This window comes from Ceratotherium simum, chromosome 5 (genome assembly GCF_057802395.1).
Source record: "Ceratotherium simum simum isolate JZ-2026a chromosome 5, ASM5780239v1, whole genome shotgun sequence".
NCBI lineage: Eukaryota > Metazoa > Chordata > Mammalia > Perissodactyla > Rhinocerotidae > Ceratotherium > Ceratotherium simum.
Window position 1 is genome coordinate 3,873,774 of NC_141904.1, and position 12,469 is coordinate 3,886,242.

At 39.3% G+C, this 12,469-nt stretch overlaps 2 protein-coding genes across 12 annotated transcripts in view; one reads left to right on the forward strand and one right to left on the reverse strand.

Annotated features, from left to right (window-relative positions):
- Window positions 1-12,469, reverse strand: part of MED12L (mediator complex subunit 12L) — a 320,889-nt gene that overhangs the window by 86,191 nt on the left and 222,229 nt on the right. The window lies entirely within an intron of this gene.
- On the forward strand, window positions 7,130-8,149 carry P2RY12 (purinergic receptor P2Y12). Its single transcript, XM_014788788.2, has one exon. The coding sequence runs from the start codon at window positions 7,130-7,132 to the stop codon at window positions 8,147-8,149; it is 1,020 nt and encodes a 339-aa protein (XP_014644274.1).

A 12,469-nucleotide genomic window follows, 5' to 3' on the forward strand; every position in this document is an offset into this window, starting at 1 on the left:
TGGGAAAGAAACATGGAGACGTCTTTCTACTGAACCACAGGGAAAAAAGACACTTGGTGAAAATACAGGGAAATATGGACGTGAAGAACTGAGGGACTTGAAAAGCTCGTGTCAGTCCACTGGCCCTGACAGGCTCAGGGAGCTGGGCCAGAGGCAAAGTCAGGAGTTGAGAGTGAGGGGATGAATTACAAAGCAAGAGCAGGGCCCGGTGGCACAGCGGTTAAGTGCACGCGCTCTGCTGCCGTGGCCCAGGGTTCACCAGTTCGAATCCCGGGCGGGCACCGATGCACTGTTTGTCAAGCCACGCTGTGGCGGCGTCCCATATAAAGTGGAGGAAGATGGGCACAGATGTTAGCCCAGGGCCAGTCTTCCTCAGCAAAAAAAGAGGAGGATTGGCAGATGTCAGCTCAGGTCCGATCTACCTCAGGGAAAAAAAAAAGCAAGAGCAGCATGCATTTAGCTGGAAAAGAATCACCAGTCAACCACTATATGGGGTATGAAGACGGTATTTGTTTCTGATAGCTAATATTTTTAGAAAAACCATGATAGCTGTTACTAGTCTTCAAATAGGAAAGGCAGAGAAAGGTGACTGCTTTTCAATAGCCTAAGAGATTTGTTTTTATCAGTTTTCTGTACATGCAGAAAATATGTAAGGCTTCAAATAGCAATTTATACTACATGAGGATAAGGTCAACCTAAGAGGATGGACCAAATATTTCCAAAGGTACCAATGAGCTCTGCTCTTTCAAATAAGTATTATTAAAACACTCTCGAGTTGCACTGTTGTAAGTAATATCAATGATTGGAGATCAGTACCAAAGAGTTACTCTATTATTTATACCCTGAAGGACACATTTGTAGGGCAGGAGAAAGAATCAACTGGATTGTCCATAGACTCACAGCTGGGGAGTCCACGGAAGGCTAGTTATCCCTTTCACGCTAGCCCGCTGCTGTCCTTGGGTTGAACAGGTCATCGCCCCTGTAAACTGAGTTCTGAAAATCTCATCCTCTAGATCAATTACTTTCTTTCTCCAGATAACATCTCACACTCACAAGATTTAATTGATCAAGAAACTAGGAGGATGGACATCCAAAAGCCTGGGGGGGGCTGGTTGCACTAGAGAAATTAAAATATGTCTCTTGAGACAAATATTCTTACAAGGAAGAACTGGAGTTAACTGAATTGAAGTACGCTCTAAGTCATCTTCATTTCTTTAAAATAAGTGATTAGAAACGTTGCCAAAATGCGTGTGTGCTCACAAAGACGTGAGGATGCGAGGTTGTAAGAGCTCTGTACTCTCCTTTCCCCTATTCACATCTTCCGATATTTCCACGGTGACCCAACAATCGTAGAATTTTAAAATTAATCAGTTAATGTTCTTTTGAACGGGAATTATAAACAAACCCCACTCTGAATGTGCTTCCTTTTCTTCTAAACACTAATGAAAAACAGATGAAGTAGATGCAATTGTCCTAATAAAACAAAATGCAGCATTTCCAACTCCCCCAACACTCTTGAATTTTCTATGTTCAAATATTCAAATGCAAACCCAGTATACATCATGAAGTAAACTGTGCACAGTATCCTACCTCATCTCCAAAAAAAGAAGTAAAAAATACTTTTAAAAAACAATGAATTTTATTTTAATCTATTAATATGAAGAACTCTTAAAACAGGTTATTTCCTTTAGCTGAATCTTTTAATATGCCACGTTATGCTGTGTAGAATAAAATAACTTCAAACGAATGTTTCACAGGTAATAAGCCTTAGGCTGGCATGGGAGAATGGTGTTCTCTGGGCGCGGGAGGCTGTGCTCAAGGAACAAGAAATTAGCAGCTTCTTCACCTGACCTGGGGTAGTCTTTCTTTAAGAAAATCCTTTAGTTAGATTTGCATAGGAAATCTCTGTCCTATGACAGCTTCTAGTCCACAGTAGGGCTGAAAGCAGGCCTTTACCCAACAAACTCAGCGCATCCTAGGAGCATAATGGATGCCCAGGGGTTTAACTGCATACATCAGTCCTCTACTTTCAAGCAAAGTACTCAAGACGGGGATGACAAATAACTGGATCACCAGAGGTAGCATTCTCTTTCGCTAAACACCCCAACGTCCAAGACTCCTTACTTTTTTTTGGTGGGGAAAGGAAAATCAGCCCTGAGCTAACATCCATGTCAATCCTCCTCTTTTTGCTGAGGAAGACTGGCCCTGGGCTAACATCTCTGCCCGTCTTTCTCCACTTTACATGGGACGCCGCCACAGCATGGCCTGACAAGCAGTGCGTCGGTGCGCACCCGGGGTCCGGACCCGGGCCGCCAGCAGCGGAGTGCCCGCACTTCACCGCTACCCCACGGGGCTGGCCCCAAGACTCTTTACTTTTTGTATTGGTCTTACATCTAACCTAAATTTCTATACTCACAGGCAAAGCCAAGCTAGATGACACAAGTAAAATGCTGCCTCAAAATGCAGGTGCTCAATCGAAACATTCACTAACGTCAAAATGACTACATTTACAACCCATAAAATGTTAGAACCAACACAGCCTAAGAGCTAATCGAATGGCTTAATTACTTTGCCATCCTCCTGCCCCAATCTGGTTCCACAACAACCATAGGATCCTTTTCAGGCATGGCCCTCTGGGTTCAGAGGAATCCCATTTGAAGCAAATATTTTCAGATAAGCAGATTACCTTTACCAGACTTGGCAAAATAAATAAACAACTAAACCACTGCATGTAAAAATTCTGGGGTATGAGTTCATTTTTCTAAGTCATCCCAATCATAGAAAATAACCAAATCATTCAAGGCTAGTCCTGCTCCCAGTAGTAACACATACAATAACAAACTGTGTGTGTTGCCGTTGTTTATTAATGAGAGGCTCAAGCGCATAACTTGCTCTGCTTCTACTCGTATAATATACTTTTGTAACCTGAGACACTTCTCACTTACAGATTTTAGTCACTCTCAGGGTCAAGCGGTCTAAGTGGGTAATTGGCAGTCATCCTCCAACGAGAAAGTATCACAGAGAAGGTTCACCCACGGGTGTGGTCGTGAGTCAAACCAGAGCAGGGAGAGGGGGCATTCAGATCAAGAGCTGGAGCTGTTCCTCTCCCCTCAGATCCCGGTTCACAGACCTTCAGGTTTCTGGAGATGTAAGTTCTCAATGAAGTACAGGATTTCAGTCTTCTGAGCCGGTGCTCCTTTAGAATGGCATACTAACTTGTTGAAAATAGTCTTTTCTTTCCCCACAAGCCTTGTTTTATCTGCAGATCTTAGACACACCTCATAAACATCCTTTAGAGTTTATAATTTGCTGTAAAGGAAAGTATGACTCCTATTTTCCTGAAAGTGCAGCCATGCCATTCATGGCAGTCAATCCCCATTCCTCCATGCCAGGTAGGGGTCTGGGAGACAGTGAGATGGGGAGGACTTTCAGGCACACAGTGGTTACCAACGCAGGCTATGGGGTCGGACAGCATGCGCTGGAACTGGGTCTCTAGTTAACTTCACTGCTCTGCTCCTCGGCTTTCCCTCATCCAGAGAGTGGAAACAATATGCACATCTACTTCAGAGAGAGGTTGAGATCGTTAAAGGAGTTAATTCATGACAACATAAGAAATCAAATGTTGGCTATTATTAGTGTGAAGTGCATGCAGCATAAAAATTCTATCAAAAAGTATAATCTGTGTCTCCAAATCAACAAATTAAGATTTGTTTACTGCAATAGTCAAACTTTAAAATAACAATAACTTAAGAATACTAATCTTTCCACGACCTTAATATCAAACTGACATGATGACTAACAGATCAGGATCATTATGTAACGGAAATTTCCTAATGAAATTACTCAAATTCGTAGCTTCATTTCAAATTCTTAATGCCAACAAATTACTTTCATGAGCTTAAATCAGCGGTCCTCAAACCTCAGCGCACACCAGCATCAATTGGAGGCTCATTAAAATGCAGATGACGGATGCAGCCCAAAGAAAAGAGTCAGTAGGGCTTGGTTCAGTGCCCAAGAATGTGCACATCTCACAACTTCTCAGGTGAAGCCTGGCTGCTGTTCTGCACTTCAAGAACCACTGCTGAAGATTAACATATGCAGAGAAAGACACATGCAAAACTCAGAAGAAATAACCAAAACATGTTCCCAGCAAAGGCATCTACCCCAGTGGTTCCACTGGTAACAGAAGGATATTAGAGTTCGAAACAGTGTGTGTGTGTACATGCCCACAATACTATTTATATTAAGGTAATAGTGATACAAGGATCCCTTAATTTAATGATATATTTCCCCAAAAAAACAAAAGCCAGGTTAAAAGAAAGAAGAATAATTTGTTTATATTTCAATTCTGTTCAAGAAAAGCATAAAAGACACTTTATATAATAAGCCTGGCAATGAATACAACTGTTCTTCTTTTCTAATGTGATTGTGGATTCTTATAATTTATAATGGGAGGAAACTGTTTCTCCTACAAAGAGTTGATCAAACACAGATTTAAAATAATGACATTATTAACCAGGGAAAAAACAAAGAGCAAGAGACTTAACATCCCTAACAAGCACACATTTTTAGTTAATGTAATTACTTGTTAAAACGTAATATATCACCCAATGTCGAGCACAATGCGTTTTCAGGTAAATAATCATCTGAGAAAGCAAGCTTGCGAGCTTCTCCAGGAAGCAGACCTCGAAAGGCTTGATCTCAGCTTGGATTTATCCTTTGCATGGAAAATAACCAAAAGAACTCATAAAGCATCAACTCTACGGCAGGTTTCAGTAAAAAGCCGCAAGATTTTAAATTGCTTTTTAAAAGATGAGTGCTCACCCACCCTGCCCCACATTTCCCAGGGAAATAAAAGCAGAAGTCCTAGAAGCAGTCAGACGGAAATCCAGTGTCTGCACAGCTGTCAGTCTGCAGTGTCTGAAGGTAAATCTGATTGTGAAGACCTCTCCCTCTCTCTCCCTCTATTTCTCTCTAGAACACTCAAGACTTGACTGATAAAAGCTCAGCAAACTCTTTATCAAAAAGAGTTTTAACAACTAAGCTAAGACATTAAGAGGACAAGACCAGATGCCACTCTGCAGGTTGCATTAACTACCACCTACTGGATACATCCCAATCCTTCAGAATCAAGAGTAACCAGGTAACTTTTGCATCTAGAAGTATTTGAAAAATATATGTATTTACACTGTGATGTGTGTGTAATTTTTTTCAAGTTTTCTTAAAATTGGAAATCTTTCCTAACAATTAATATCAATGCAAGCACTTATTTGGAATAAAAATTAAAATGCAAGCCACACAAACGGTGTTAGAGACAACCATTAACCTCTTCATTAAAAAAAAAATTATACAGAGCGTGGAAATAAAATGCAAATAGTCTTACTTATTTTTCCTGGGGTGTAAAATGAGACTTAAATTTGGATGGAGCTGAAATTCTCAATATCAAGAACATTAGTTAAATAAGTTACAGTCTACACAGAATGAGCATTCCTAAAGTAGAATTTCCAAAACTATCAGAGAAAGCACAAATAAGAGCAAACAGCAGGGAAGCTTAAATACCAGTGTCATTGTTAGCAACTAAATACTGGGTTTTTTGTTTGTTTGTTTGTTTTTAACTTAAATAGGTGAGGAGGTGGTGAAAATTGAAGCCATAATATTGACCACAGGAATCTTAATTGCTTCACTTTCAATAATTAAAGGATGACAAAAAGAATTCCACTGGCATTTTGGGGAATTTAGTGCTACCTTTGTCATACTTGAATCTGCTACATGGAAGCTTTTTTTTTTAATTCAGATATTTGTACTTTTAAAATTACTGTGTCTGGGCCGGCTCTGTGGCTTAGCGGTTAAGTGCGCACGCTCTGATGCTGGCGGCCCGGGTTCGGATCCCGGGCACGCCCCAAGGCACCACTTCTCCGACCAACCCGAGGCCGAGTCCCACATACAGCAACTAGAAGGATGTGAACCTATGACATACAACTATCTACTGGGGCTTTGGGGGGAAAAAAATGAATAAATAAAATCTTTAAAATTACTGTGTCATATTTGGGAACAATTTTATGTAGAATCAATTCTATTTGTCTTTGATGAAATGAAAATATGACAAATTTCATTTTAAATTTCAAAACTTAGATGTCATATAATGTATTCAAGTCAAGTGTTAGTTTTCTTGATAGCTGCCTGTTGTGGTATAATAACTAGTGGATCCACACAAGGACATGGTTTTGACATTTTATTTTAGCCACCAGGATACACTCCATCAATCTAGGAAGTATGCCCTAGCTGTTGTGAGGAATGCCAACAAATGACAACATACAGAGGCCATATCCTTAATTTTTACTGTTTTAAAATTTGTACTGAATGATATTCAAGAACATATACGTGAAATCTTCAAATATACTGAGCAAGGTTGGAAATGAAATACACATGGGTTAAAACACTGGAGCTAAAGAACGAGTCTCTGTGAGGCCAATTTTTGAATGAATGATTGAGCAATACGGAGAAGAAACAGATTCTAATTATAAAGGAAATTTTTTTTTCTGAACCAGTATTTTTTTAACAATAAATTTCCAAGTGATTGTACACAGATTTCTTCCCATTTTTGACTTTAAAATTCTAATAAGCAATTCTCAGTCATTTCCCCTTAGAACCTTTGATGGGACTAGAGCAAACGAAGTCCAGGAATAAGACTGGTGTAGGAAAAGTGACTTGTGAATAGAAACAAAAAAGTTAAAAGGCATGGAGATGAAGCTGGAGAAAAAGAAAGCAGAGAGCAGATATTTCTCTTCTAGTTTTTATATATAAATATACGTGGGCTTCTGCCTCAGATCAAAAAGGGACTACAAGAGGCAAACATTCAACAGATAAGAAATCCAAGGTATCCACTCCTTCATATAATATACTTCAGATCGTTTTACTTTGCTAGAGATGGAATATTTGCTACAGTGAAGTATTTCGAGATTCAGTTTTCTGTGTTCCCACTAACTGCCACGATGAGGAATAGAAACCAATTTTTAGAGAAGGCTGTCCAAAAAAGGGACACCCAGAGATAAGAGCAAAATCAACTCTCTGGGACTGAAAATATCCATCCTCTTCCTCCCTCTCTAGGTACCAAAGAAGAAACGCCGCCATGGACAACCTCACCTCTGCGGCTGGGAACAGCAGCCTATGCACCAGAGATTACAAAATCACCCAGGTCCTCTTCCCGCTCCTCTATACGGTCCTGTTTTTCGTTGGACTCACCATAAACAGCCTGGCAATGAGGATTTTCTTCCAAATCCGCAGTAAATCCAACTTTATTATTTTTCTTAAGAACACAGTCATTTCCGATCTTCTCATGATTCTGACTTTTCCATTCAAAATCCTCAGCGATGCCAAACTGGGGACAGGACCCCTGAGGACCTTTGTGTGCCAGGTGACCTCCGTCGTATTTTACTTCACAATGTATATCAGTATTTCCTTCCTGGGACTGATAACTATCGATCGCTACCAGAAGACCACCAGGCCATTTAAAACATCCAACCCCAACAATCTCCTGGGGGCTAAGATCCTCTCTGTTGTCATCTGGGCTTTCATGTTCTTACTCTCTTTGCCTAACATGATTCTGACCAACAGGAGGCCGAGAGACAAGAATGTGAAGAAATGCTCTTTCCTCAAATCAGAGTTTGGTCTGGTCTGGCATGAAATCGTCAATTACATCTGTCAAGTAATTTTCTGGATTAACTTTTTAATAGTCATTGTATGTTACACGCTCATTACGAAAGAACTGTACAGGTCATATGTAAGAACAAGGGGCATGGGCAAAGCCCCCAGGAAAAAGGTGAACATCAAAGTTTTCATTATCATTGCTGTGTTTTTTATTTGTTTTGTTCCTTTCCATTTTGCCCGAATTCCCTACACGCTGAGCCAAACCCGGGACGTCTTCGACTGCGCTGCTGAGAACACTCTCTTCTACGTGAAGGAGAGCACTCTCTGGCTAACGTCCTTAAACGCGTGCCTGGACCCCTTCATCTACTTCTTCCTTTGCAAGTCCTTCAAACACTCCCTGATGAGTATGCTGAAGTGCCCCAAGTCTGCAACATCTCCAACCCAAGAAAACAGGAAGAAAGGACAGGATAGTGGTGACCCAAGTGAGGAGACTCCCATGTAAACAAATGAGGAAACAGTTCATGGGCTAGTGTGGGGAAGGCCTAAAAGGAAAGCACTATGTAAAAATGTTAACACTGACTAAGCAGCAGCCGAGTTAGTAGGACAACTCTTTAAACAAGTAATAGAAGACTACAGAAGTACTTTTCATTTACTTTTCCAGTATTAAAAGCTATCTTAAAATGTAGAAGAATAAGCTAACCTGTAGCTAAGTAATAAAACAATCTGCATCCAATCCCACGCTCCATGCAAAACTACACAGAATTCACGGTCTGTAGAGTTCAGGCAAAATGGGTAGCCATGCAATCGTATCTACTGTAATTCTTTAAATACATCATTGATCACAATGTTATTTTTTTATAATCAACTAAGGAAGAATGATAAATTTGATAAAGTCTTCTGACCAAAAATTAAGATGTATATACATCCTAGTCCCCTAACCAGATGCTGACCTATTGTGATACTCGTTAGAAAAATTGAAGTAAGTGGGACATGCAAAGAATAATAACTACTAGCTTTTAATTATTAGCAAAAACCTAAAGGATTTAAACTAATTGAAATGGTAATTGATTGGACTGAATTTTTTTTTAATTTTTCATTAAGATGGAGGTTTAAAAGATATCATTCCAATAAGAGCAAAAATAGCAAATAAAGTTATCAAAATAAGGAGTTATTTTTATGAAATTCTAATACCAAAAAATATTAATATTTCCTTAACACTAGAGAAACCAGTTTTACTAATATTTGACAACTTCAGTAAATAAAACACTGTCATTGACACTTACTTTATTAACTAGCTTCTAGAAACTACCTGCTGCTTGGGTTAATAAACATTTCCTTTAGTGAGAAAAACAGATTAAATATGATTACGCAGTTGCACAGCATAACTATTAACAGGAAAATGATTAAAATGTTTGGAATTACCTGTTTGTGTGTATAACAAAAAGTTTACATTAAACTCTAAATCACACTTTGTTGGAACTTCTCTGTTCAAAGATACTAGATCCCAGGACTCACCTCCTATATACTCCTACGTCAAACACCAAACCCACTGGAGAAAGCTGAGTTGCCAACACTGCTTTATGACACATTATTGGGCAAAGTCTCTTCTGAAGGTGACATCTCACATCAGTTAGTTCACATGTGAATGAAACAATGGGTCTGACTTACAATGTTGTCTGCTTCCACATAAACCATACTCATTATTTTTAATATAAACACAATACATACATAATACACCCGGAAGCTGGCATCATTTATCTCCACTATCTATGATCCTCAGAGGTGATTCTCAAATAGAAGGCATCGATACCAGTATCTATATATAATGTGAGAAGAAACTAAAGGGGTGAGTTATAGTATAAGGAAATTCACTGAACTTCAGTGATAAACCATTTTATCCAAACCCCCCGCAAGTTCAGCTGAGCTAACTTTCAGTGCAAGCTGAACTCATCCGGTTCTCTAAATGGCACCTACTCTCGGGTGGCCGCATTTTCTCCACCGGCACTGTCACAAGCGAACATTGGATGTCAGTGGAGATGTACACGGAGACACCAGTCAAAAAAGATGCATACTCTACATACCACTGGGACAACAGCTAGCCTTTTCTGCCACACAGACTAATGCAATTCACTCTCATGTTCTAAGTGTGCACGTTCTGTAAGAATACCAGGATATTTGAGATGAAAGAGAAACTAGAGATCAACTAACATGACCTTCTTATTTTGCAATTGGGAAAAATAAAGGGTAGATCCACCCCTGAACCCACCCAAGGCAGAGGTGCAGAGTGGACTAACACTGACCACAGCAAGGTACCAGGACCACAGGAGGTGCTGGGACCTGCAAAGTGGGTAAAGATTTCCAGAATAATCTCCCATTTCAGGTTAAACTAATTCACTGGATGACAATTTCCACAACACAAAGAAAAAACCAGAAACACTAAAGGTGTTACGGTACTTTTATAAAAGAATTACAAAGTGTTTGAATTATCTATGTTTTTATACATAATATGAAAAATTTACATTAAACTCTAAACACACTTTGTTGGGAATTCTTTATTTAAAGACACTAGACAGCACATACTTCTATATCAAACATCAAACTAAACTCATTCAAGACAGATGGAGAGATCAGTATTTATGGAGTGCTCATTACACACAGAACATGTCACTACCTCCAGCTTTAGGAATTATAATATACACAATAAATCCCACATTTCACAATAACTTTACAAATTTTGTAGACTCAGGTCCAGAAGTTGGAAAGTTCAGAAGATGAGACAAACAAAATGCAGTGCTAACAAGTCCTAAGAATGCTGGTTATGGGCAGTTTCTCTCCGTGGTTCCTTACAGAAACAGTCTAAAGCAGGTGTGGCAAACGACAGCCTGCAGGCCAAATCCAGCCTACTACCTGTTGTGTACAGCCTGTGACCTCAGAATGGCTTTTACATTTTCAAATGTTTGCAGGGAAAAAAGAATCAGAAGAATAAAATTTCTTGTTGCATTAAAGTTAGATGAAATTCAGGTTCCGGCGTGCATAATTAGGTTTTATTAGAACACAGCCACACGCACTCAGGTTTTATCTATGGCCCGTTTCCCGCTACATCAACAGGGGCATCAGCTGGTTGGTAATGCCCAAAGTAGGAATACAATGATGCCAGGCGGAGCTAAACAGGTAGAATACCCTTACAAGTCAATAAGAGAAACAGCCTGACTTTCTAAAAAACGGGGAAAGGGCATGAAAACTCAATTTCCAGGAGAAATACAAACAGACAATAAAAATGTGAAAAGATATATACCCTCACTAAAAAGCAAATAAATTTATATTTAAATGACCTGGCTTTTCTTACCTATAAGTTTAGAATTGATTTAAAAGATTTTTAATAACAGTGTTGGAGAATCCAACTGGGTGAGACTGTAAATTGGTTCTTCTGGAAAGCTATCTGAAAATATCATTCAGCATTCGGATGCACAGCTGCTGATCCAGCAATCCCACTTCTAGGAAACTTCCTACAAAAATGTGGAACAGATGCACAAAAATACATGGACAGGTATATGCTCTACAGGACTGTTTTTAATAGAGAAAAACTGGAAAAAAACTAAATGCCCATCAGTAATGGCTTAACTAACCTATAGTAACCTTACGTAGTGTAAGCTTTTTACAAAATTAGGTAAATCTTCATATACTAACATAGAATGAAACAAAAATCCAATATGTCAATAAATGTAAATACACGTATTTGCACACACAGTGGCATGTATATGTAAGGGGGATTAACTTTCATTGTCTACTATATATGTGTCCATATTTGAATTCTTTAAACTCGTTTTCCTTTTATAATAAAAATATGAAACTATGTATTACTATAAATCGTTTCAGATAATATCGTGAATTTACTGCCTGTTTCCACTTATATGTAGAGATTTTCTAACATTGATTTTATTTCTAGACACAGATTGCTACATTTAATGTACAAGTGTATAACAGATTTTCACTTATTATTATCACTTTCAGTTAATCCACTGTGGAATTTTTTAAACGATTTCACCTAATCTGAGAAAGTACCTAGGTATGCTCTGAAGTACAGGCTCTTTCATGAGGACAGGAGTTCTCACTGACTTTCATTCCAAATGAAAGCAAACCCCTCCTCCTCCTCTCAGACATGATTGATGTGGTACCGGTTACCATACCAACAGGAACCTGCAGACTGGTAACTCTGATCCAAAGGAACACCCCAAAGGACACCACAGATAGGAAAGTAGTTTACGCCCATTTGGCAGGCGTCTAGTTTCTACGACTTGTCAATACATCTTCTGTGATTCTTTCCTGATCATACTGCTTTGAACCAATTTACGTTTTCAACCTCACACCACATTTTGAGGCAGAAAGTTTCACAAGTCCATTAAACTTGACAGATGATTATTTCTCCCCACTCATCAATCAGTAATATTCTACTCAAAACCTCCAGACTTCGGTAAACAATTCCATGTTCACCCTGTCTGCGGCTTCTGACCATCAGGAGAGTGAGGCAGGTTCTGAGTACGGCTCTGGAAACCAGACCGTGTGGGTCTGCAGTGGGCTCGGGCTCCCGACTTCGGGCAAATGGCTTAACTCGTGTGCTTCAGTTTGCTCGTCTGTAAAATGGGACGGATCCCTGAGGACTACTGTAAGATTTAAAGAAGATCATGTCGTCACTCAGAACAGTATAGCTGGTGTGATTTTACTGGTTTTGACTAGATTCCCTTCGAGCCTGACAGGATTTTAAATATTTACTTTATTCACACTTGGCAGGCTCCTAACCGCTGGCACTTTTCATTGTACCTTC

Bases quoted from the DNA above. Each gene is read 5' to 3' on its own strand.
- P2RY12 (XM_014788788.2), top strand. From the start codon at position 7,130: ATGGACAACCTCACCTCTGCGGCTGGGAACAGCAGCCTATGCACCAGA.